Here is a 22572-nt window from a genome sequence, read left to right as displayed (position 1 = left end):
ACCCCGTTACAGCCTTGCTGACAGAATCCTCGACCGCACCAGCACAAGCTTCTTTGAAGATATTAACATCTCCGTTCAGTTTCCTGATCTGTAATTTAATAGATCTTCAGAATTCGCAGAAACATTCACTGCTCACCGAAAAAAAAAAGTAAGCTAAACGTTCTTCCAAGTCTGAAATTATTATAAGCCCGCTTCTTACAGATGCAGCCGTGTTAAAGCTCAAGCAACGCCTTTATTCGTTCGTTTAAAAGCACCAGTCACTAAAACCTGTAATTATATTACAACCACCATCTTGTAAATGACTACTGAAGTTAAATGCTTGCACTAATAAAAACTTAAAAAAATACAAATCTCTTACTAGCAATCTTTAAGATTTGTACAGAACATGTAAATAGGAAAACGCTTTATACATGTTAAAAGCTAAGACATTTTAGCAGCCCATTCAGCGTAACCAGGTGGTGTTCAGTTGTGTCTGGTTTTTTATGCTCGTGTCCATCTTCAGAACTTCTCGAATTGCCATAGTAGCGTAGGTGGATGGGGGAAGGGAGAACTCCATCTTCAGTGCCCTGAACTTACCATCTGTTGTGAGAGGAGACACAAAGCAAAAAAAAGTTAAGAGCGTAAGTAAAGCTTATTCTGGATGTCATCTGAAGTAGACCCAAGTTTTCCACCAACCCCTAACTCCATAGAACAGCCATTACCACCACACTCAAATATGCAAGCCACAGTGTAACATAGAATTTCATAAAAAATAACTTTAAATAAAGGTTTTCTCACAGCAGAAATGATGTCTTAAGTACTTATTAGTAATGACGGTGATGTTTGTTAAGAATGGGGTTTTCCTTGGTTTGTGTGGGTGTTTGTGTTGCTTTAAAAAACAAACAACAACCAACACTAGGCTTTTGTTCCTTCAAGATTAAATTCCTAGCCTCTCTTCCTTTCTCCCCCCCTTCACCCACCTCCCAGAAAGTAGTGACAAAAGACTTTGTGACGAAATTTATTTTAAAAATTTAAAGATCAGCAAGAACACTAACTTACCTGTAGGAAGAACTGGTAATGGTTTTCCTTCCAACTTATCCAAATCCGTAGTAAATAATGGGATTTTGGGATCATCATATGCAACAACTTCCCTTTGTAACATACATAAGATTTATCATTACTACTATTATTCAGATTTGCCAGGTACAATCATACAACTGGGATGGAATGATTTTCTAATGAAATTGTTATGAAATATATCTTGCAATAACTGGTAAAGCTTTGTATAGAAAACTTGCCTCTGTTTGATGAAGGTTATCACAAAATAATGAACTAGTGAGAAATGACTTTGCATAAGTAACCTCTTTCCTCCCATGGCATATCAGGATTTCCAGCTATACAAGAAGTATAGTTCATGAAATTAGGGGAAGAATGGTGTAAACTCTTAAGAATACTTGGAAAGAAAATAAAAAGCATTCACTTTGAAGAAAACCCTCTAAACTTCTTTGAAAAGGCTTAAATACATATTTATGTATTCATATCACAGAAATCATTCCATATGTAGTGACTAGGCTGAAAAAAGTAACTAGGAAGTATATAAGCTTTAAATATCAATAGTATTTAAAATAAAATTAAATATTTGAGGTTTTTGACTCCCACCTAAACCCTCTATATTTTGTCTGTTTATCAGTGACGAAGTCTTTCTGCACATTTATACGGTTACCTGTTTAAAAGGTATTTATCTGGTTGCTGTGTGACAAGTAGGTTGTGTCTCTAATACAGTAATTTAGTATATTGAAGTGATATAGGTCTTTCTGATTGACACACAGTTAATTGGAGACCAACTTTCTCAGAGCAAGATCACAACAAATAACTATTTTGAATATTATCTATCATGGTTTCAACATGAATAATTATCTGTGAAGTGTTTAGGCAAGCCCTTGCAAGGAGAGCAACAACCAGATAGACATTTTGACAATAATGCATCTGAAAACCAGAGGACCACTGTAGAAATAAGGCTGTGGTTCAATTTCAGCTGTATAAGCAACATGAGGAAAGCACACAGATTTCTCCCTACCCATGCTTCAGTCTATACGTACATGCCATGGGTCAATCTGATGCTTCTAACTTAGTCATCCCACATAGACTCTATGCTGCCAATTCACATCTAAGTTTGTTTACTCTCCTACTTACCAATTGACATTCTGAGGTCGAATAATAATCTTTCTGTATGCTCCAGAAAGCGAATAATCTCTGATCTTATGCCTCATGTTGTTGATATCAAGGTTGTCAGCTACAAGCATTTCCTTGTAGGCCTCACCAACTGCAAGAGAAAAAAAATATTTCAATCAGCTGCACTACACTCTCTGATTAAACAGATAGCTTTCATAGAGCATTTCTTCCTTTGTATTTTAACAGTTTTCAGCACGTATGGTTATATACGGGTTAAACATTAGACAAAAGTTTCAAATTATATATTGCAAATCTTACTACCTACAATGTTTGCTTATACAACCTGAGTAGTAATGGCAAGTAACCAAGAATCTTTTTTGGCAAATCAAAATTCAAGCTGAAAACAAAACTTAAAAAATACTTTCGATAAGTGGAAGACGTGTGTAAGATGTCAGTGAAATGTCAACGAACTTCAGAAGACTAACCTCAGGTATATGGATTTTAAAGACGGGGGGGCAAAACTACCCCTTGTTCTATTTTTGAAAATGCAGAGACTGAGATGAGTCAAGGAACTTAGCTGATGGGTACCTGTAAGTAGCTCTGACACTGCCAAAAGAATGAGTAATTTTATTACAGTCTTGCATCCCTAAGTAAGGGTGTGAAGCGTTCTACACTAAGCAAAGACATGGACAACGGACACATAAGAATATCCTGCAGCTAAAATGCTGTCCGATGCCAGTAGTCTGCAGTGCAATTGTCAGCGTCACTTCCATGCAATGGGGAAGTTTGAACAGGAACAAATTAGGCTTCCCATGGGAAAATTCCATTAAAAATACACTGAATACAAAAAACTTTCAGCTTTTCTTTCCAATCTTTTAGTTCAATGTGGTTCAGCGCCATACATTGTAAACAGACCTTTGCTTTCCAAATGTTTCAGAGATGTGCTATGAATGGGATCCAGCTCTGAGACTCAGTTCTGGCAGCCAAAGAAAATCAAGATCGACCAGTCTTTTAGGGACAGCAAAGCACAAGAACAGTTTAACCAAATATTGGAAGACTGGCTGGGTTAAGTAGGGAATTTGTGACTAAGTTTGTATCTAAGAAAGAGATATACAGTAGGTGAAGGCTAGGACAGACTTCAAAGACGGGATATACAAGCACTGCCTAGGCACACGGGGGTGGCATTAGGAAAGCCAAAGCTCAGTGAGAGCCTTCTCTAATGAAATTATTACATCAGAGGATGAGTGGAGAGCCGTGAATGTTGCTCGTCTTGCCTTTAGCAAGGCTTTCAACACGTTCTCACAGCATCCTTGTATCCAAGGTTAGAACATCACAGTAGGTGGACTGCTAGATGGGTAAAGAACTGGTCCCAAAGGACAGTCACTGCTGGTTTGTGCTCCGCCTAGGAGTTTGTTACCAGTACAGTTCCTCAAGGAACTGGGACATGATATGTTAAATAACTTTGCAGCTCCTCCTCCATCAAGTTTGTGGACAAAATTAAACTGGGGGAACAGTCGATACACTCAAGGGCAGGACTACCATTCAGAGGGACCTAGGCAGAGGCTGGAAGAACGGGCCAAGAGCAACCTCATGAAATTTGTTAAGAACAATCCCGTACCTGAATGATTGTAATGGTAAAGGCTACAGAGTAACACTGCTGGCAGTTACTTGGGAATCCTGGGGGAAAGGAGACTTAACAGAGCAAGCTGGCAGCAACAAAAGCTACATCAGTAATAATGACTGCCCCTTGCTGGGCACTCATTAGATTGCACTCAGAATAGGGTGTCCAGGTGCAGGCACCCCAGTCCGAAGGGGACACTGATAGACTCAAATGAGTCTAATAGAGGGCCAGCCCAATGGCAAAGGGTTGTAGCATACACCTTGTGAGGAGAGTCCGAGACAAATGGGCTTCTTTAGCTTAGAGAAGACTCAGAGAAGACATTAGAGACTATTTGTCCTTGGAAGTTTCACAGCTGACAGGACAAAGTTGGCCTTGGTTTGACCAAAAGATTGGACCAGATGACCTCCCGAGTCTCCTTCCAACTGAAATGATTTCTACAACTCTGTCCCTTAATAATAACATAGGGTTTCATGCAGATAATTATAGATTGCCAAACCTATTCCATTAAAAACAATTTAAATCCAATATACCTTATATACAACAGATGAGAGATGCATTATTTTTTTTAGCATTAATACTTATTAACATTTAATTAAGCCAGATCTGTTTTTTGTTTTGTTTTGTTTTTTTCCTAACATCAAGCTTTTGGGTTATGTATTCTGTAAGTTTAACTTGTTTTGTAATTTAAAAAAATCAAGTGTGCATACTTTTTAAATGAACTTTTCACCAATTTTTCCCTTGTGCCAAGATAAATCATTTTGCCTCATTAGAAGTTTTCTGGAAAAACTATTTGCTAAAAAGAAATATGAAACGGATTTATGTTAAAGAAATTATAATGAACATTATTATCATAGTGGGAGAGGTTGACAGTAGCGTACCTACTACTGGTGCACAGCTCTGAAATAGCTACTTTTTAAATGGTCAGGAAGGTTGCACAGATCTCACCTTCCTTTTAAGAGCAATCTTAAAGCAGATCTGCAGTTTCAGAGTCATTATGTAAGTCAACAGTCAGACTTACTTTTATGCTTTGGATAAATAACATCAAATCCAGGCAATGGCATCACAACATCATGGATGGTGTAGTTATGAACATCTTCTTCTTCAATGTGAACAGCTGTGGCTACAATCAGGACAGAAAAGTAAAGAGTTACCAGTATGGGTGCCTGTGACAGTTAACATTAGCCAAATTTAAAATGAGCCATTTGGTTGAAACAACCCTACTTAGAGGGGGCTAACTACTCGGTTTTATCTCCACTCTAATAGACGACATTTCCAAGAAAAGAAATAATGGTCTTCAAGGCTGTCAGTTACCAGTAGACTCACAGCCTGGTTTCCAAAGACTTTTAAAGCTGAATGAAGTAAGGACTGCTAGATAAGCAGTCCCCATACCACATATCAGGCATACGTGAAGGAGAAATATCATGGACAATCTCACCACAGCTAAATGCAAATCCAAGTGAAGAGAGTTTTGACTGAGTGCAGTCTCAGACCGCAGAGAAAGCAGATCTGTTTATGTGATAATGGATATTTGCACCTTGTTTTCCTATGAATTTGTACTACAAAGCATCACCAGCCTTTTGTTGTTGTTGTTTGATATTACCTCCTTTAAGTGTGAGATCTCCCGGTACAGCTTTAAGCCCATATTCTTCTATTCTCTTGCTCACCATGTTATTCCAGACATAACTCTGGTAGCTATGAATATACATTAAACGATTGTTTCTTGGTATCTGGAGGTTAAACAAAATGAAAAATCAGAAATACGTATTTTTAGGTTTTTCTGTTACTCATAAGCCAAAAATGCACATATTTGAAATGTTACCTTCTCCAGCAAAAGGACTAATAAAACAACTTTATATACAGACTTGTGGTTTTTATTTGTGATTTGGGAAAAAGGTATGTGAAGAAATAATGCTTTTATACATTTGAAATCCACTGTGAAAAGCACTGTGGTTAAATTAAAAATGAGATAAACTTTTTGTTTGTTTTTTTTTTTGTTCAACAGCTTAAACACATGGGGCTGTTAAAAAAAAAACACACTGAATTCGTCGTATTCAACAGTCTGAAATCTTAAGTAAACTTTGCAGATATTGAGACATAGCATTATTCTAATTGTGTTCTCCATAAACAAGAAATTATCCCCAGCTCCTGTGCTGGGCCCAATAATTGCTGGTTATAAGCTATCTTTTCCAAAGATTTCAACTTAATTACAGAACTTGAAAGTGATAGTGAATCCACCTCCCATACAAAGCTGCTTCATTAACATATTATCAGTTTGATTTATACTTTTTAAGCAACAAGAAGAAAGATCATACTGAATTTCTACAAAATCCTCAGTTCTGTATTACACACGGTTACTAAGTGTAGCTGTATTGCTTCCAATTTAAAGAGACCGTTGTATAAATTGGAGAGCTCATTATACATTGATTGCAGATGTCATACGTTACCATCAGCAGTACTTCAAGCAGAAACGTAGGATAAAGATTTTACACTTAGAGCGAGAGATGCCTGATGAGAGTATTTCTAATTCATCATGATACCATGAAAATAATGTTTATTCAAGTAAATAGCCCACAGCACTTTTACACTCACTATGCCAAATGCAGAGATTATGTTCTTCATTCCATACTTTAAGAGTCCGCGTAGAAGCTGTCCTTCCACGCACCTTTTTACAGGTAGTTTCTTGAGGGCTGCTGCTGGATCTTTAGTCTTTGCCCATTCTTCTCTGCATTTTACTAAGTATCCCTTTTCAGCTAGAACAAGAATGCAGAATAAAAATGTTTTACCTACACGCCAAAAAAACATTCATTTCACCTTTTGTTAAAACAGTTGAGTAATTAACACTTCACTCATGACAAATTACACAGGTTAACAGAATCACAGAATAGTTGAGGTTGGAACCTTACCTCCTGGTCGTGGTTTTAATATCAAATCCATTACTTCATTCCAATTGTTCTGTAGAATAGCTCTAAGATTCAAACGGGAAAGTTGATTAAGAACTTGACAAATATATTTTAAGATTGAGCAAACTTATTTGAAATAAGAAGTATTGTTTGCGTTTATGCAATATTAGAAGTAGTGGCATTATGCAAGGTACCTGCTGAAGCTAGTTCAGAAACAAGGCCTTCCTTGAATCTAAAATTAAAACTGGTACATGCAATAGGGCAGAAAAACCTTCCCAGAAATACACTAGAAGTTATATGGTGATTAAAAAAAATAAGAAGTGATGAAAACAACACGTACCTGCCAATTTGGTATGTAGGAACAGCTGTAGTTCCGAATCTTTGCATTCCATAGTAATTAATGAATCCAATTTCCCTGAGAGAGTTCATTGCTTGCTCTATCTGGTCATCAGTCCCTGTTATATTTCTAGCATTAAAAAAATAAGATTGTCATAGACAGATTATTAAGGGCTTACATGATTTCATAATCCCCAAAATATTACAGCTCAACATTAGTGTTATGCAGTACTTAATAAATTGAATAGCCTTTTGCCAATTGTTTTTTTCTTCTTTCTTGTAACATAAGATACACTGACATCCCTTCCCTGTAGGGAGGGGGTGGGGAATCTAACAGAACTGTCTAAATACACACTAACAATATTACCTGAGAACAACAGTGAAATGGTTCCCTTGCAGCTCTCCTAATTTCAGTGGGTGGTTCTTGTAACTGAAATTTCCTAATTTAAAGTTCATCAGGCATTTATTCAGATGAGCAAGTCTTTGTGCAGTGATTCTAAAGAGAAACAGACCAACAGTGACCACCTTATGCTTAGAAAAACAGGTAAGTTAAATAAATATAGAAATGCCATCATTTTGAAACAAAAAAGCAATGACTATCTAGTTGAAGAAGAGATTCTGTAAAGAAGAGAACATTCTTAAGGCCTACTTATTCAAGAGAAAACATGTACTTCGACAGTGTTAAGACTGTCTTTTCACACCTATGTTAGCACATGCATTCAAAAAAAAAAAAAAAAAAAGCTTTTAATATTGAAGTACAGTGGTACCCCACACCACAAGCCTAACTCTGCTTTATTTGAGTAAAGACACCATGAATGCACTCAGGTTAACTCTAAGACTGTGCTATGGAACTAGCCACTGTGTGAGCTCAGTGGAAGTGAAGGAGTATGAAACCGTCACTGATTTCTGTCGTTTTGGTTGCGAGGTCTTTCAGAAGTATGTCCTGTTCTTTGCATCGCAGAGCTGCTCCTTGACGCTTCTGCTACAATTGATACCAGGAGAGACAAGTTTATCAAACAGTATGGGCAGCACACTCAGCTCAGAGGGGGCTGGTAATGGGTAACCTCTCTGTCCCCATGACATCTGTCCCCAGTGATCTACAGCAGAGTTTGGTGCTGTGATGCTACTGAACGTGCACCAGAATGAGTAGGTTCCTCCCTGGGAAGCTGGCAATGCTTACAACACACCGAAGCTCTTGGACGCAATGTTAGATGTGACCGTGTTAAAAGTAAACAGAACAGCCCCCGAGATGGTTACACCACAAGTTCAGTGCATTGCCATCGATGGGTGAACTTGTTTTCAGTAACGATAATCTGGGTTTCTCACATAGTTCACAAATGAATTCCTTTAATATGCACAGATGTATGCACATGCAAACCACAGGAAGGAAAATTGTGAACAATTAAGTAGTGAATGCCCTCCTTTTAACAAGAACTTGATAAATTACTGGCTCTCAAACCTCAGAATTCCTCCACTTGAGGACTGTGGTTTTGAAAGAGCTGTAAATATCAGTACAGGCAGAATATTCCAGCCAGCTAAACAGATATTGTAATACACGACTGTGAGGCATCCATCATCTTCTGTTACTAAAGTAGCACTAATTTCAAGTGCCTAGGAACCATGTAATTATCTTGAACTATGCCAACATAAGTTGTATTATGGGAGTAGGTTAAGGCAAGAAAAATTCCTTGTCTTTTCTTCCCCTCCTGGCTACTCACAGATGAGCAAAGGCAGTGGTTAAGCCTTCTCTGGAGCTGTTCAGAGTTCAGTGAGAAAGGAAATGGGATTCCAGCTGGAGGAAGGGGGAAACAAAAGTCAGGAAGGAAATGCAACGGGATTTTCACCGTGTCATTCTGCTTATCTGCTGTTGCACGAGGGCCCTGCAGTGCAAGAGCACACAGATAATTTGGCCCACTGCTTCAGCCAAACATTAGCTGCATTTACACATACCTAGCCTATGACTCAGAGCACCACTGCCTGAAAATATTAGCAGTCTCCATGGAATAAAAAAAAGATTATAGTTTATTCATTAACACATGCTCAAGCACGTAACAAGATCAGGACATGAATTTGCTGTTCATGTTACGTGCATAACGAGTCTTAGTTTTTTAGGGAGGTAGCCAAGCCATCGTGGTAGGAGTGCAAACACTCCAGGGTATTTTCACTTACCTAAGAACAGCAATTTCTTGAACTGTTATAGCCCTTTTATCTTTAGTTCCCATGTAGGAAAATATGTTTGGCTTCACTCTTAAAAGCAACAGTAAAAGATATAAAAACTGTTAAAGTAGCCACAGATTGAACACAATTTTCAGTATAATTACCCAAATTATTAATTTATCTTTTATGTGGAAAATACATCTATTTAAAATAGAACATACATTTATATAGGCAGACTTAAACTCTTCTCCAGAAGCAGACTGCAATTCGACACTCCTAAATATGTGTGACATTTCCTAAGCTCATCTGTAAGTAAATAAAAGTTAAACTTTCCTGTTTTAATTTTATGTAAAAAAGGTCCACAACTGTGCTTTCGAAATATGAGCTTTGAAATTCTTTTCTCTATATATCCACTCAGTTCACAAATACGTAGCCATTATAATAAAAAATAAAATTAGAGCAGGTCCATTTCTTCCTTAAAATTTCAAATAGCATTTCCATTTGAATACCATGCATACATATTATATGAAAATACGTGAAGTTAACTTAAAATTTGTTCCATTTCTTCCCTCAAAAAGGAAATTTCCTTTCCACTTTGTGTACCACAACCTGTGTTACCCAGGAAATATATCCCGTTATTCCAGCTATGGGCACCAGGTGGTAGCAAGATTGCCACTAGGTATGTATTTCCACCAAACTATATTCCTAATGTTCTCTTCTCAAATGCAAATGTTAGTATTGTATTGCACTGGTTACAGTCTGAAGTGCAGATACTTATTTTTGAATAGGAACAGTGAAGGGCAGTGGAAAAGCAGGGAACGGATCACTGGCTTGACCCTATTTGGAAATAATTCTTTGTCCGTAATTCATTGTGTTCACATTATGCCTTTCACAAATTTGGGTGTTGTTGCACTTTGTAGGGTAAAAGGACTTAAGGCTGTTTGTACTGGAGAAATTAATAAATGGAATGACAGTTTATCAATTAGTACTTAGCAACTAATTAGCATATAATCATAACAGTACCTGACACAGACTCATAACATACCTGCATAAAACACACACTTACTCACACACCTGAATAAAACTGGCTTTTAATTCATGTTATTTACATTGAGGCTAAGAGCTGCCTAGCCCTTGTCCTATGGGCCAATTTGAATTGTGTAGCCTTTTAAAATCACTTGAGATCACTTTGTACTTTCCTTCTGAAACGTAGTTTCAAAGCTGTTTTTTTTTTTTTTTTTTTTTTAATGTCTAAAGATTAGGCAATAGTAAATAACTGCATTTCTCTTATCTAACCCTGAGGCTTAACATTTTCAGTGACATGAAGCATGCAGTGGGAAGACAGCGTGCTCGACAGGTTCACAGCAGCCTTACCTTAAAAATTTTGATAGGACGTTAATGGCATCCATAGTATCCTTGTTCTCCTTGTACAGTACAAAATGGCAGTAGCTTCCCCTAGATTTTGGCCAAGAGTGTTTTCTTGGATCTTTAAAAATAAAAAGGTTAACATTTTAGAAGTGTCACTTTTTTATTACAATGAACATGGTTGCCATTGCAGTTCCATTTAAAACAAATATGTAAAAGTCAATTTCTGATAACCTCCATCTGCTTTAAAAACAAATAAATACATACTGACAGCAAAAGCTGCAAAGCACATTGCAAAGTACCTTCTCTCCTTCCACTGGCTGTAAATTTCTGTTTGATCAATCCTGGCACCTAAAAAAGCTTGAATGAAATGGTGACAGCTCCTTTGTCATGAAACTACATAAAATTATCCCCTAGTCACTTAATTGCCATATTACCTGATTAAACTCCTCAAAAACGTTATAATTATACTTACTTTTAGCCAGTACAGTAAAAGCCACTCCACTTTTCACCTGGTGCCTTCTCTAATTAATAGATTTGGACCATTGGAGCACTGTTTGTATGATGACTACAGTAATATTTATAGTACTAATATATTATTTATTTTTGTAGGATTTTTTTCTGTATGTAATGAGAAAACGTGAATTGTATCTCTATAAAAGCTTTAAAAAGTTTATTATTAAAATATTAAGGTGAATAAGGAATTGGATTCAAAAGTCCTTGTGGGTCCCTTCCTACTCAGGATATTCTATGGATATTTTTTAAGTCATATGGGAGAGAAAAATCTGGTACACTTACAACGTTAACAAGTAATTCAAGCCAGATACTGTGCCATGTCTAGAGAACACCAGAGGGAGAGAACTTCAGCTCCCGCAGACTATCAGCTGATTTACAGTTCTGTACAATTATTTGGAGATTGCTGGAGAGGGAAGCAAAACCGTCAATATATTTGTGGAGCTTCTGCTACACACAGGAGCTTACAGGGATAAAGCTTTCCTCTGACCTTCATCCACTGCTGAAGACATTACTGGGAATGAAGGTTCATTCTACAGGCTTTAGCAGCCTATTTGGAGGTGCTTTGTTCATTAATTATTTATTTTACAAGAACAAAACTAAGGATTTGTTTTTAAATAAGAAGCACCTTATCTCTTGGTAGCCACCAAGCAGACATTCATTGTTTTGTACCAAAAGAGCTTTTCTTTACAAAAAATAAAAGCTATCTAAAAAAGCCAGTCCTATTCCAGTATATAAACATCAACACCAAAAAGGTGGTCTTGGAAAACACTGCTGGTTTTGTTCACATTTGTTTAATAAACCTCAGATATCCCATGCAGACAGTGAATTTGTTTAAGCTTCATTAAACATTTTGCTAAAGGACAGCTCTTCTTGCCTTTTTTTTTTTTTGAGAAAGTGCCATTCACACAAACACTCCTGTCAAAACAATTTCTCATGTTACAGTTTGACATACTATATATGTAGTTTTTAATCACTAAAAATAATTTCAATGATTGTCTTGTACCATTGCTTCCTAAGCAAAGTCCTCCCACAAAACCAGTATAAAGTTTCCTAGGATCTACACTGAGTAGCATGATCAAAAATCTTTTAGAGACCTCATGCTGCTACTGGTCTCTGTTCTGAGCCACCATTTTTCTTAAGCACACTCAATGAAATACTGCATTCAGTTTGAAGAACAAGATACCTTCATGAAGAACTCATTAATTTGAAAGAGGGGAGAGAAGAGGGGAAAGCAGCAAGTGATTCACAAGGAAGGTCTTCTCCAGCTGAAACAGTTCTTCAAATTTAACTAATTCATCTTGCACACAGTTATTTTGACACCCTCCTAAAAGACAGCCCTAATCAAGGCAAGACTAAAAGGACTCTGCACAATATACCCACAGGCTTCTCACCTCCAGGCATCACAGCCACATCCCTATCCCCAGCACTGAGTCCTGGAAGGCTGCAGCTGTAATCCCACTATTTATCCACCCCTGGCTCAACACTTCAAAGTATTCATTTGGGTAGATGGACTGAAGGGGCAGCCTGCATTCCTTATTACTATTTTTTCAGAGTCTCATTATGTATTTCACAGTAAAATTGTATTTCCAAGATTTTTTTTCCAAACCTTTTGCTGCAACTTGAGGGCTAGAAGCTCTCTGTTAAGACTGGGATGTATGATACATACTTTTAAAGTTGTATACATCTGGAGAATGGGTTTTGAAATATAAGGCTGAAGGGTAAAGTTTTAGCTTAGTGAAATCAAAGGGAAATTTACCATATAGTATGTAGATAGATAAGTATGGTCAACCCCAATAATTCACTTCACTTATTACTGGCAGACCCTCTCTGCACCAAATGACTACTGCCTATACTGCACTAGTGAAAAAGAGACAGCACAAGCCTAATTCTTCACTGTTTCTGGGAACTGTAATCATTATTTGTGTATAGGTTGGGGTTTTTGTTTTGTTGTGTTTGTTCTGTTTTAAATTAATTGTTACTACTTTGGCCAGTCTCATCACAATTTAGGAGGTCGTAATGGTTGGCATTTCATTTTGTTAGCATGAAATGTCAACATCTCTTACCTGTTGCAGTTCTGACCTCTGTCCCAATGCATAGCGTAAAGAGCACAAAAGAGTAGCATTTAATTTTTAGACTGTCAAAGGGTTTTTAGAGGTGAACATGCAGGTTTATGGTTATGGGATCGTTTATGCTTTAGAGAGCATCCAACAGTTAGGTGGTGGATGACAGCAATTTAGACAGTTATGCAATGGAATCGTGCAGAGGCAAACAGTGAACATATGGAAAGCTTCAATCGGAGATGCAACAAACTTCATTTGTGGACAATGATGAAACAGCAATTAACTGACAATTTAGTAAGGCGGTATTTTAAGTATTTTGGGTGTGAACTTAGTAGAAACAGACAGCAGCTTTTGATTTTAAGATTTTAGGAAACTATTTTTGGCAACCTTTATATTATAAACAAAAGTAATCAGGTATCTCAGCTAATTATTGAGTATTATACACTTCTGAAATATTTCTTGCCTGCAGAACCTGCTCAGGACTGAGATGTGTTAGTGGCTGTATAAGCATGAAGGCCATATAATCCTGACTAATAGGAACTTGCACTCAAACCCTGCATTCATTAGCACTTACACACACCCACTGAAACTGTACACATCTCCACCACCTCGCCCAGATGTTTGTAGCACTGTAACTTAAGAGTTCAGCTTTAGATGATGCTCCTCTGCATCACAAAATGCTGCTCCAGAAGACGTTCTAATCCTAGAGATACATCACTAAATTCTCTTTGGTGTATTCCAAACACTTCAATTTTATACAGTATTTGTTAAATCAGACCGGTCAGCTTAATAACAACCACTTGACTGTAACAATGGTTAAAGAATATGTGCAAGCAGAAGGGAAAGGTGGAGGTAAAACTGTTACAAACCAACAGAGAACAAAACTGGTTGAGGAGAATTTTGTGCTGGTAAGTATACATACTCCATGCATAAAGCATGCAAACATAGAGTTTCTAAACGATTAAACAAGATATATAACACGTTATAACTTGTACCAATAAAACACAACACTCCCATACTTGCCTAAAAAAAAGCTTTAGAAGTAATAACTACATTGAATGTGGAGATGGTCTTCTTCCAAATTTTAAATTATCTTATTTCCTTCTATTTTCCTTTCTCCATCTCCTTTATCTTTAAAATGAAAAGGGCTAGCCTTACATACTATACCACTTGCAGTAGGTTGAAATGAAATTGGAATAAATCAGTTCAAACCAAACTTTAGAACCTTTAGTTAAGTGTGCAAAACATTCATTTAGACAATCCTCTCAACTTGCAGGACAATCAAAGTAAAACTAAAATGCATGTAAATTAAAAAGTTAAAACACATTAGAAGATGTGGAACACGTGAATTTATCCCCTGTAACCAAAACAAGATTTGGTAAGAGTGTATATGATACTGCATTTTGAAAATCTTTCAGTACTGTAATTATTCCAAAATAGTAACCACAACATAATCAGCATGGACAATCTTTTGCAAATAAAACACAGCTACTTCTGCTTTCAGAACTAATGACTGAAACTATCTTAAAGACCACCGTAAATATATTATGTTTATATAACACTACAAGCAAACAAATAGGCCCTATCTCAATTTGAGTCATGGACAATTTTATCATGATTTTTCGAGACAGTCAAGACACGCAGAGTGCGTTTCAACTACAAACACAATGCATGCTTGCAGATCCAGGCAAGTCCATGTAAACTACGTTCAAACAATACATATAATAAAGCCCCTGTTTTGCCTGTTCCCCTCGTAATACCGAAAGGTCCTCTCACTTCTACCATAAATATATTTAAGGATTTGGAAAGAAAATCGAGTAAAAAATTAAATGTGAGATACCACTTGTATTCCTAGTTATTTTAGATGCATGACATCAGCACAAACAAAAAGAAAAAGGCCAGGCTACATTTTAGGATGTACACTCCATGTGAAGTGCTTTCTAATGTGTTTTTTTGTTTGTTTGTTTTTCTTCAGGTTAGTTTTAGCATATACTTCACCCAGTTGCTGCAATACTGAAACTCACTTGCCAGTGCTTTCTTCCCAGCAGCATGATAGGCAATGATGTATTTTTTTCCATCTCGATCTTCTGTTTTAGTCTCCAGTCCAGGAAACAAGGACTTAACAGCTTGATGGATGACTGTTCTTTTCTCTTTACTGTCTTCAATTACCTGTGGTAAAACACATGCATACACAAACCAAATAAAATAACACAAAAGAAGAAGGACTCTCTGAGAGTTGAATTTTTGTGTGCTTAAAGAAAACCTACTCAATCACACTAAACTGAATAGATACACTTTAAAAGTCTGGCCTATTCATTAGCTTGAAAAACAGTTAGTAACTGATACAAAGTCTCAGTATTCAAAACCACAATTTTTCAAGACTAATTCCCCTCTTTTGTGCTTAATAAAATTCCCTCTTCTAATGAACTCTGGCAAAACCAAGTTTTTCTACATGTATTAAAGGAAAAAAAAAAATCACTAGTTAAGACTCACAGGATTGCTTATTTAAAATTGCCAGACCTAATCTTACTCATTTCTCTAACTGAAATGTAGTTCAAGAGTTGTTCTTCAAATATATCAAATATTTGACCTTTAAAAAATATGAAGTTTTTGTTTTGAATCCTTTTAACTTTTTTTGTGACAGAAGACCATATTTATCCTTGGAAATAGTCTTTTTATCAGGATGGATTTTATTTAACCTTCCTCACATAGATACCCTATAAAACACTTCTACACAGAGAACCAAAATATTGCAAGAAAATTTTAACACCACAGAAATTAAGACATGCATTGAGTTCACGTGCACAGTCCCACTGAAATCTTAACTACTCATGCACATGAATTTGAGTGTATCTAAACAGAATTTACAGAATTGCACCTAAATTAGCAACAGTTCAAGTATTACCTGCTGCTACATCATGTTCAAACTGCTCTTATGCCACGCATGCATTAGAAAGCACACACCTTCCAGTCACTCACTCTTATCCCCTCCCCCACAAATGTTATCCCATTTATTAATTTTACCTCGATGGCAACACTAGTTTCTTTATTCTTAAGAAGCTGGAGCTCCTCTAAACGCTGCTTGTCTTCATCTGACAAAACTGTAAATGTTTCTTCTGATGGGTCCTGAAATGCATTTAAGGGGGTTGGGGGGGAGAAAAAACAAACATCCAGTAATCCATGTAAAACAGTTTTCTGTCTCTTAATGTTCTTGCTTAACGAGTTTAGCCATTACCTTTACCTCAGAATTTACCTCATCATCCACTGGGACAGAAAAGTCATCTAAATGGCTCACACGTCCATCTTTGCCTATTTCATGAACAACAAAGTCCGAGTATCTGATGGGAAGAAGCATGCATTAAAGCTGTAAGTTAACAAATAAAAATATCCCACATCACAAAGTCCTCTCCTAAGAAACTATTCACTCACAGAATTCATTCAAGGGAGTGCAAAAGAAACTTCAGCCATGGGAAAGCTGTACCTATTCCCACCCCTCAGAAAGATACCAAGAAAACATTGCAGAAAGTCTAGCGTATCTAAATCAAGTAGACTTCTTTGCAGATAAGCAAGCACCTGCTGTAGTTATTCAGTCATTTTCCCACTATTTTGGGGAGATCAGTAATTTATGTCCTTAATTGTCAGTAGTGACAATTAAGACTCTACAACATTACCACAAGTTGAACACAAATACACTGTCACTTCAAACAACCTGCAGGATAAAGTGCCTGTTAGTCATTCTCTAAGGAAAGCAAGACAAGCTCAGCTCTGTTACATATGCTCAGTTACAGAGAACATCTTCCATCAAAAACTGTTCTGCACCCTCTGTGACAGCAACATAAAATTTCACCGTGACATTTTGGATCGAGTTGCTACACTCAGTAATAAAAACATACTAACATTAAGAGAGTAGAAACAGTCTCTGTTGCAATTGATAAATTATTTTTAAGTAGCAACTGCTTGTAAAGAGGGGGAAAAAAAAGTCCTCAGCTTATGAATGCACGAATGTTGAAAGATCAATAAAAAATTTCAGCATTGGAATGTTTCTATAGTGTCCCCCCCCAGTCCTACATTTGCCATACTTTTGTGCAGCCATACATCTTACTGGTGGAATTCCTTCCTAAGGAAGAGTGTTTTATGTCCTCTCTTACTAACTGTAGCTGTCTAGACATGCTAGTGACGGTTACCATAAAAATGTTAGGATTAAATTAATTATAGGTGTTATAAACTGGGATCAAAGTCAAACTGTGAGTCTACAAACATTTCTAGCACACAGCTACATCTGGCCACCTCAGTTTGAAGACTGGCAAATTTCCCAGCAGGAGGTTCTGCACAGACTGTGTTCACCAGTGAAGGATTATGCTAGCTGTTTACTGCTGCACGTGAAGATTAAACACAAAACATGTACATATCGTTTTATTATATAAAACGTTCTATATACGAAGCTAGTATTTAAAAACAAGGACTTTTTGGCGTGTAAAACAAAACTGATTTGCTAAGGTAGGGCAACAATGATTTTTTGCTTTGGAGTTTTTGTATTTGCACTCTCAGAGTTTTATTCAAGTATGTTATTTAATTAAAAAATCCTAAAAGATTCATTAAAAAAATAAAAGCTACTACAAGCCAAACATCTTACTAAGTTTATAATGCAAGATTTCATACCCTGAGTTATAAAATTCCCTTTTATGTTTTGTAAATGACACTATGGCTGATCAGAGTGTAACTTAAAGTCTAGTTGACTACCTGCCAGTATACATGTACATGCTTAACTCCTACAGCACTAAAAAGTCAGGGAAAAGCACGGAAGAGCTGGAGAAGCATGGCTTCAATACTGTTATCAGCGCCTCCTGAACCAGCACTGAAGAGCTGTACAGAAGGCAGCTGTATTGCACAAGGTTTTATGCTGCATGCTGCTGCCACAGATAAAGACAAATGGCAAAGCTTAGTGTAGTCATCAATTTCTATCCACACAGAGCTTCCCTCTCCAGAGTTCCATTTGACAGGAACAAAAAACAAATAAAATAGAGAAACAACCAAGAAAAACGCCAAATTAAACCTTTCTTTCAATCTCAGCATTAGCAACAGAAAGCGATGAACCTCCCAAATGGCTGCACATAATCCAACTGCATCCTGTGAGTCAGAAAAGGAAAATGGAAAACAACAGCTGCTAACACAAGGAATTAACATATATAACAAGACAAAGAGTTACCTCTCTTTTAAGATTCCAGAAAACCCTTTATGAGAGCTAACAAATTTAGTTATGCCAACATCGCTTTCTGTCAGTCCATGCTTCATCATGTCTGCAAAGCTCTCTGGATCTCCATCTTCATCACTGTCCTCTAGTTCTTCATCTTCTTGCTCCTCACCTTCCTCATTGGGGATTATTTCATTTTTCGTGTCCTCAAGCAGAGATTTGTCAGGTTGTTCTTTTACAGTCTCAACGCTCTGCCCAGAGTTGTTCCCTGTCTGAGACTTCTCTGAGATCTTCTGTCTTTTAATATCGTCTGCATTAGCCACATCATCCTCAGAATGAGGACGTTTCAAGGATACGCTATTCATTTCTACAGTTTCCATGTTTAAGGCACAGTGTAGGATAGAAAGCCCTGAGGAGCAAGAAGAATGGCTTATTTCCTGGCTGCTCAAGAGCAATATCAATACACAGTCTCTTCACTCCAAAGACTGCACTCTGCAACAGTTTGGGTAAACCATAACACTTTCTGCATTTACATTAAACATCAAATACAGTTGTGGGGTTTTGTTTTCTTTTTTACAGCTAGAAACAATATGTACTTGAGAAGAGAGAAGGGAGATATCAAAGGGACTTAATACCCACCTGAGGCAGCAAGGATATAAAGCTATAGAGGAGCAGGATTCGACGCCACACAATGCATTTGCCACCACTGTCACTCTTGCAAACTCTTACACAGCTGCATCGAGCCCTGTCCATACAGACTCTGCTGCCAACAGTAATTTAGTGCCTAACAAACTTTCTGTTCCCAAGTCTTCTGTCAGACACTACTGTTCTCAGTTATTCCTTATTCTACCAAGATTTGATCTTGCAAGGATTGAGAGAACATGGCTTGATTCCACCTAAACCTGAAACCTCACCTTCTCCTTTTCTGTGTGCATCTCTTCTAACACACACAATCCCACACAGAACTCAAGATGGCAGGAATTCAGGCCAAAGGATAATAAGGAAGGGGTAATAAATTTTTTGAATGAATGGGACAAATGAAACAACAAGCAAGTGAAATGATTGCTGAGAATATGACTACTCACACTGGTGGAGCAGAGATCTGACTCTTCACTGGCAACTTTAGCTGCCACCCTTCTGTCAGCAGAACCAGAACCTAGAGATCTGAAAAACAAAGGAAAAATATCTATTTGAGAAAGTTTGGGAAAAAACAACCAAACAAAAAAATGACAAACCCCAAACCAAACAAAAATAACCGTAACGTTGCAAGGATGCCCTTAACAGCCCTGTGCTCATCATGGTCACTTCCAGCTGGCTCCATGACAGAGAAAACCCACCATATGCCAAAACTCTACTCAAAAAAGGTGCACACGGTGCCTCTGCTCAGGCATGCTTAAAAAAGACAGGAACTGCTGGTGGCAGCACAACGGGAGGCACAGAATGAGGTTTGTGAGGACATACTAAGAAAGACCTGTGGGGAGGAACGTGGAAGGGAACGCTGCTGGAGATGTGTGCTCCATGCCAGACCAAGGACACCTCTCAGGGGACCGTGGTCTCCCACTAGGGAGCCACGTCCATCACTCTGTATTCCTCTAATGTTCTATTTAAATTTAAAGGGTATGTTTTTAAAGGAGGACTCATGACTAATCATCACACTCTGAGTTGTTAACTAATTGTTATCAGTTTAGCTGTTAGCCACTACCTATTTAAATTACAACTTTCAGTTGTAAGGTCACAAAAGTTTAGGGTAAACAGGCAGGAAAGCCACTTTTAGGAACATCTGAAACGTTTTGCTCAAATGAAGGACTGACAACAAAAGCTAAAAAAAAAAAAAAAAAGGAATAAAAAGGAAGTATGTAGAGCCTTATAAAAATGCACGTGATACCTGAAAAGGGGTAACAAAGCACAAGCATCAGAAAGCAAAACAATCCACAAAGCAGTGTACTTCTAGCAGAAAGCATCACTTTCATGTTGTCCTCAAAAATATATAAAAATATACATACATAAAATATATACATAAAATCCTTATTATAAAAATCGTACCCAAGAGAAGCAATTCACCAGCATTTCTGGATTCTTCTCATATCTTCCCAAATTCATGGGGTGCTGGCAATAAAGCACTGTTGAGGAAAAGGCTTCTAGATACCTTCTGAGTCTCCTTGCATGGCAAATGAATCCACATTGAGCACGCTGAAATCTTCTGGAACAGCTGCTGAAGGGGATAGCAAGACAAATCTCGTGTTTCTAAAGGAAATATGCAATGCTGAGTTACTAAATGATACAAATGGCTAAAAGAACTCAGTGTTGGCTGAGGAGGCTCTGAAGTTAGCAGGCACGACCCGGTCATGCCTGGTGCCAAAATTGCGACCAGCAGCAGGGCAGCCGCTGGCAGGGGCTGCAGTGTGGGGGCACGCAGCACATGGGGTTTCAGAAAAAAAGGCATTTTATTTCCCTGACAGCTGCTGAGCTGCCTCAGCCCTCTGCCCTGCCAGCAGCTGCTCCTCCAGGCTCTGCAGCAATCCCAGCAGGGAGCTGGTCCTGGCAGAGCCACCGACTTTCCTGCCGCACCAAGCGGGCACTGGGGCTTTGCTGCTCCAGCAGGCAGGGCACGGGACCTGTCAGGGAGCAAAACGCGATGGCAGCAGGTCGCGATACCGATACTGATGGTGGTGATGAGCCGAGCTCGGCAGGCGGCCTGGAGCCGAGCCCGGCCCTACCCCAGCGGCGCCCCCGCGGGGTTTGGAGCCCGGGGAGCGGCTCCGGGAGCGGGGCGGCGGCGCCAGGCCCCGGAAGAGGCGGGCAGGGAGGGCCCGGGGCCCCGTTACGGTCCCGGTCCCGGTCCCGGTCCCGGTCCTTCCAGCCGCCTCCTGCCCAGGGCTGGGGCGGGCGGGACGAGAAGGGAAGGGCTGCGGGCACGGGGAGGGCTCCCGGAGCTGGGGAGTGGGGGTGCCGCTTACCCGCACGGCGGCTCGGGAGGACGGGCCAGGAGGAGGAGGAAGAGGAGGAGAAGGAGAAAGGGGAGGAAGAGGAGGAGGATGAAGAGCAGGGGGAGGAGGAGGAGGAGGAGGGCCCAGCTCGGCTCCACGCCGCGTGTACGGGGGCGGGCCCCGGCTGCAGCTCCCGGCTGCGCCTCTGCGGGCGGGCGGCGGCGGCTGCCTCAGGGCCGGGCCGTGGGGAGAGCCGAGGAGTCAGAGGATTGCTGGGGCTGGAGAAGGCCCCCGAGATCACCTGGCCCAACCACCCCCTGCCACCAGTGCCGCCACTAACCCATGTCCCCAGGCACCACGTCCAACCTCTCCTGGAACACCCCCAGGGACGGTGACTCCACCACCTCCCTGGGCAACCCGTCCCAGTGCCTGACTGCTCTTTCTGAGCAGAAATGGCTCCTCATTGCCAGCCTGAACCTCCCCTGGCACAACTCGAGGCCATTCCCTCTGGTCCTGTCACCAGTTCCCTGTGAGAAGAGGCCGACCCCCAGCTCCCCACAGCTTCCTTTCAGGTAGCTGCAGAGAGCAATAAGGTCTGCCCTGAGAATCCTCTACTCCAGACCAAACACCCCCAGTGCCCTCAGCCACTTCTCACAGGACTTGTGCTCCAGGCAGGGCATCCAGGGCTGCCTCCAGAGCAAAAGGAAGGAGCTGCTGTCACAGGGAGGCATCGTTAGCAGGATAATTAAAAGAGTTCCCGTCTGGGGCAGCCCAGCGAAGGCTGTGGTGCCCATGGCCAGCTGCTCTGCACACCCTTCCTTCACTGCTGGCCTGCTGAAGTTTTCCTTTGCAAGTAAAAATACTTTGAAGCAGGCAAGAATGCACTATAAACTCCTCAAAAGAACAACAACAGCACAGAAAAGCATAATTTCCCTCAGTCAGCTAGAGTCAGTGGCAGGGAGTCACGCCTGTGAGGCAGTCAGTGGCCTTCCTGAACTCTCCTGCTGTGCAGCAGATTGTGCTAATTGAACATCAGTCCCCAGGCACAGACGTGTCTGAGCGCCATTTCAAATCATGGCACCATTTTAAAACCAAATAAGAACTGAGTGGATCTGTACTACAGGTATTCTCTGACTCGGTCAGAATGTCGGTGTCCACCCTCCTTTCTACTGTAAGCAGCAGTGCAAAGAACATCTTCATCATTAACTTGAATACATAGAATTTGTCTCTACTTTCAAGACCTTTTGTGGTATATCATAATCCTAGCCAACCTCATATTTCCTCTTTGTAAGGCTATTAATGCCAATTTCTAGTTTCTTATACTTACTCTCTAGTCATACTCTGTTCA

The 22572-nt window shown here is 39.3% G+C and overlaps 1 protein-coding gene across 8 annotated transcripts; it reads right to left on the bottom strand.

The window, feature by feature from the left end:
- Positions 1–212: 212 nt before the first annotated feature.
- PUS7 (pseudouridine synthase 7) lies at positions 213–21305 on the bottom strand. 8 transcript variants are annotated; one of them, XM_032194477.1, is made up of 19 exons: positions 21255–21305; positions 20341–20509; positions 19383–19461; positions 18313–18706; positions 16348–16444; positions 16131–16232; positions 15131–15275; positions 13110–13127; positions 10540–10651; positions 9178–9255; positions 7376–7504; positions 7013–7138; positions 6676–6737; positions 6362–6522; positions 5373–5499; positions 4791–4892; positions 2173–2302; positions 1039–1130; positions 213–579 (listed from the first exon to the last, which is right to left on the bottom strand). In XM_032194477.1, exons 4-19 carry the CDS (start codon positions 18675–18677, stop codon positions 443–445), a joined length of 1983 nt encoding a protein of 660 aa, XP_032050368.1. In that variant the 5' UTR covers positions 18678–18706; positions 19383–19461; positions 20341–20509; positions 21255–21305; the 3' UTR covers positions 213–442. The 8 variants fall into 8 exon arrangements, with proteins under 8 accessions (XP_032050368.1, XP_032050409.1, XP_032050400.1 ...); XM_032194518.1 differs by having other exon boundaries at positions 16360–16444; XM_032194509.1 differs by having other exon boundaries at positions 20444–20509.
- Between the last annotated feature and the right edge of the window lie 1267 nt (positions 21306–22572).

The sequence above is a fragment of the Aythya fuligula genome, chromosome 1, assembly GCF_009819795.1.
Source record: "Aythya fuligula isolate bAytFul2 chromosome 1, bAytFul2.pri, whole genome shotgun sequence".
Taxonomy (NCBI): Eukaryota; Metazoa; Chordata; class Aves; order Anseriformes; family Anatidae; genus Aythya; species Aythya fuligula.
This window is presented reverse-complemented; position numbering and strand designations above follow the sequence as displayed.

What these genes read in the sequence shown, in the direction of transcription:
- PUS7 (XM_032194477.1), bottom strand. Translation starts at nt 18,677, where the DNA reads ATGGAAACTGTAGAAATGAATAGCGTATCCTTGAAACGTCCTCATTCT. An exon ending in ATGATGAGGTAAATTCTGAG is followed by an intron (nt 16,233 to 16,347) that starts GTAAAGGTAATG and finishes AATGCATTTCAG; the next exon opens with GACCCATCAGAAGAAACATT. An exon ending in GTCCTATCAAAATTTTTAAG is followed by an intron (nt 9,256 to 10,539) that starts GTAAGGCTGCTG and finishes GTTGCTTTTAAG; the next exon opens with AGTGAAGCCAAACATATTTT.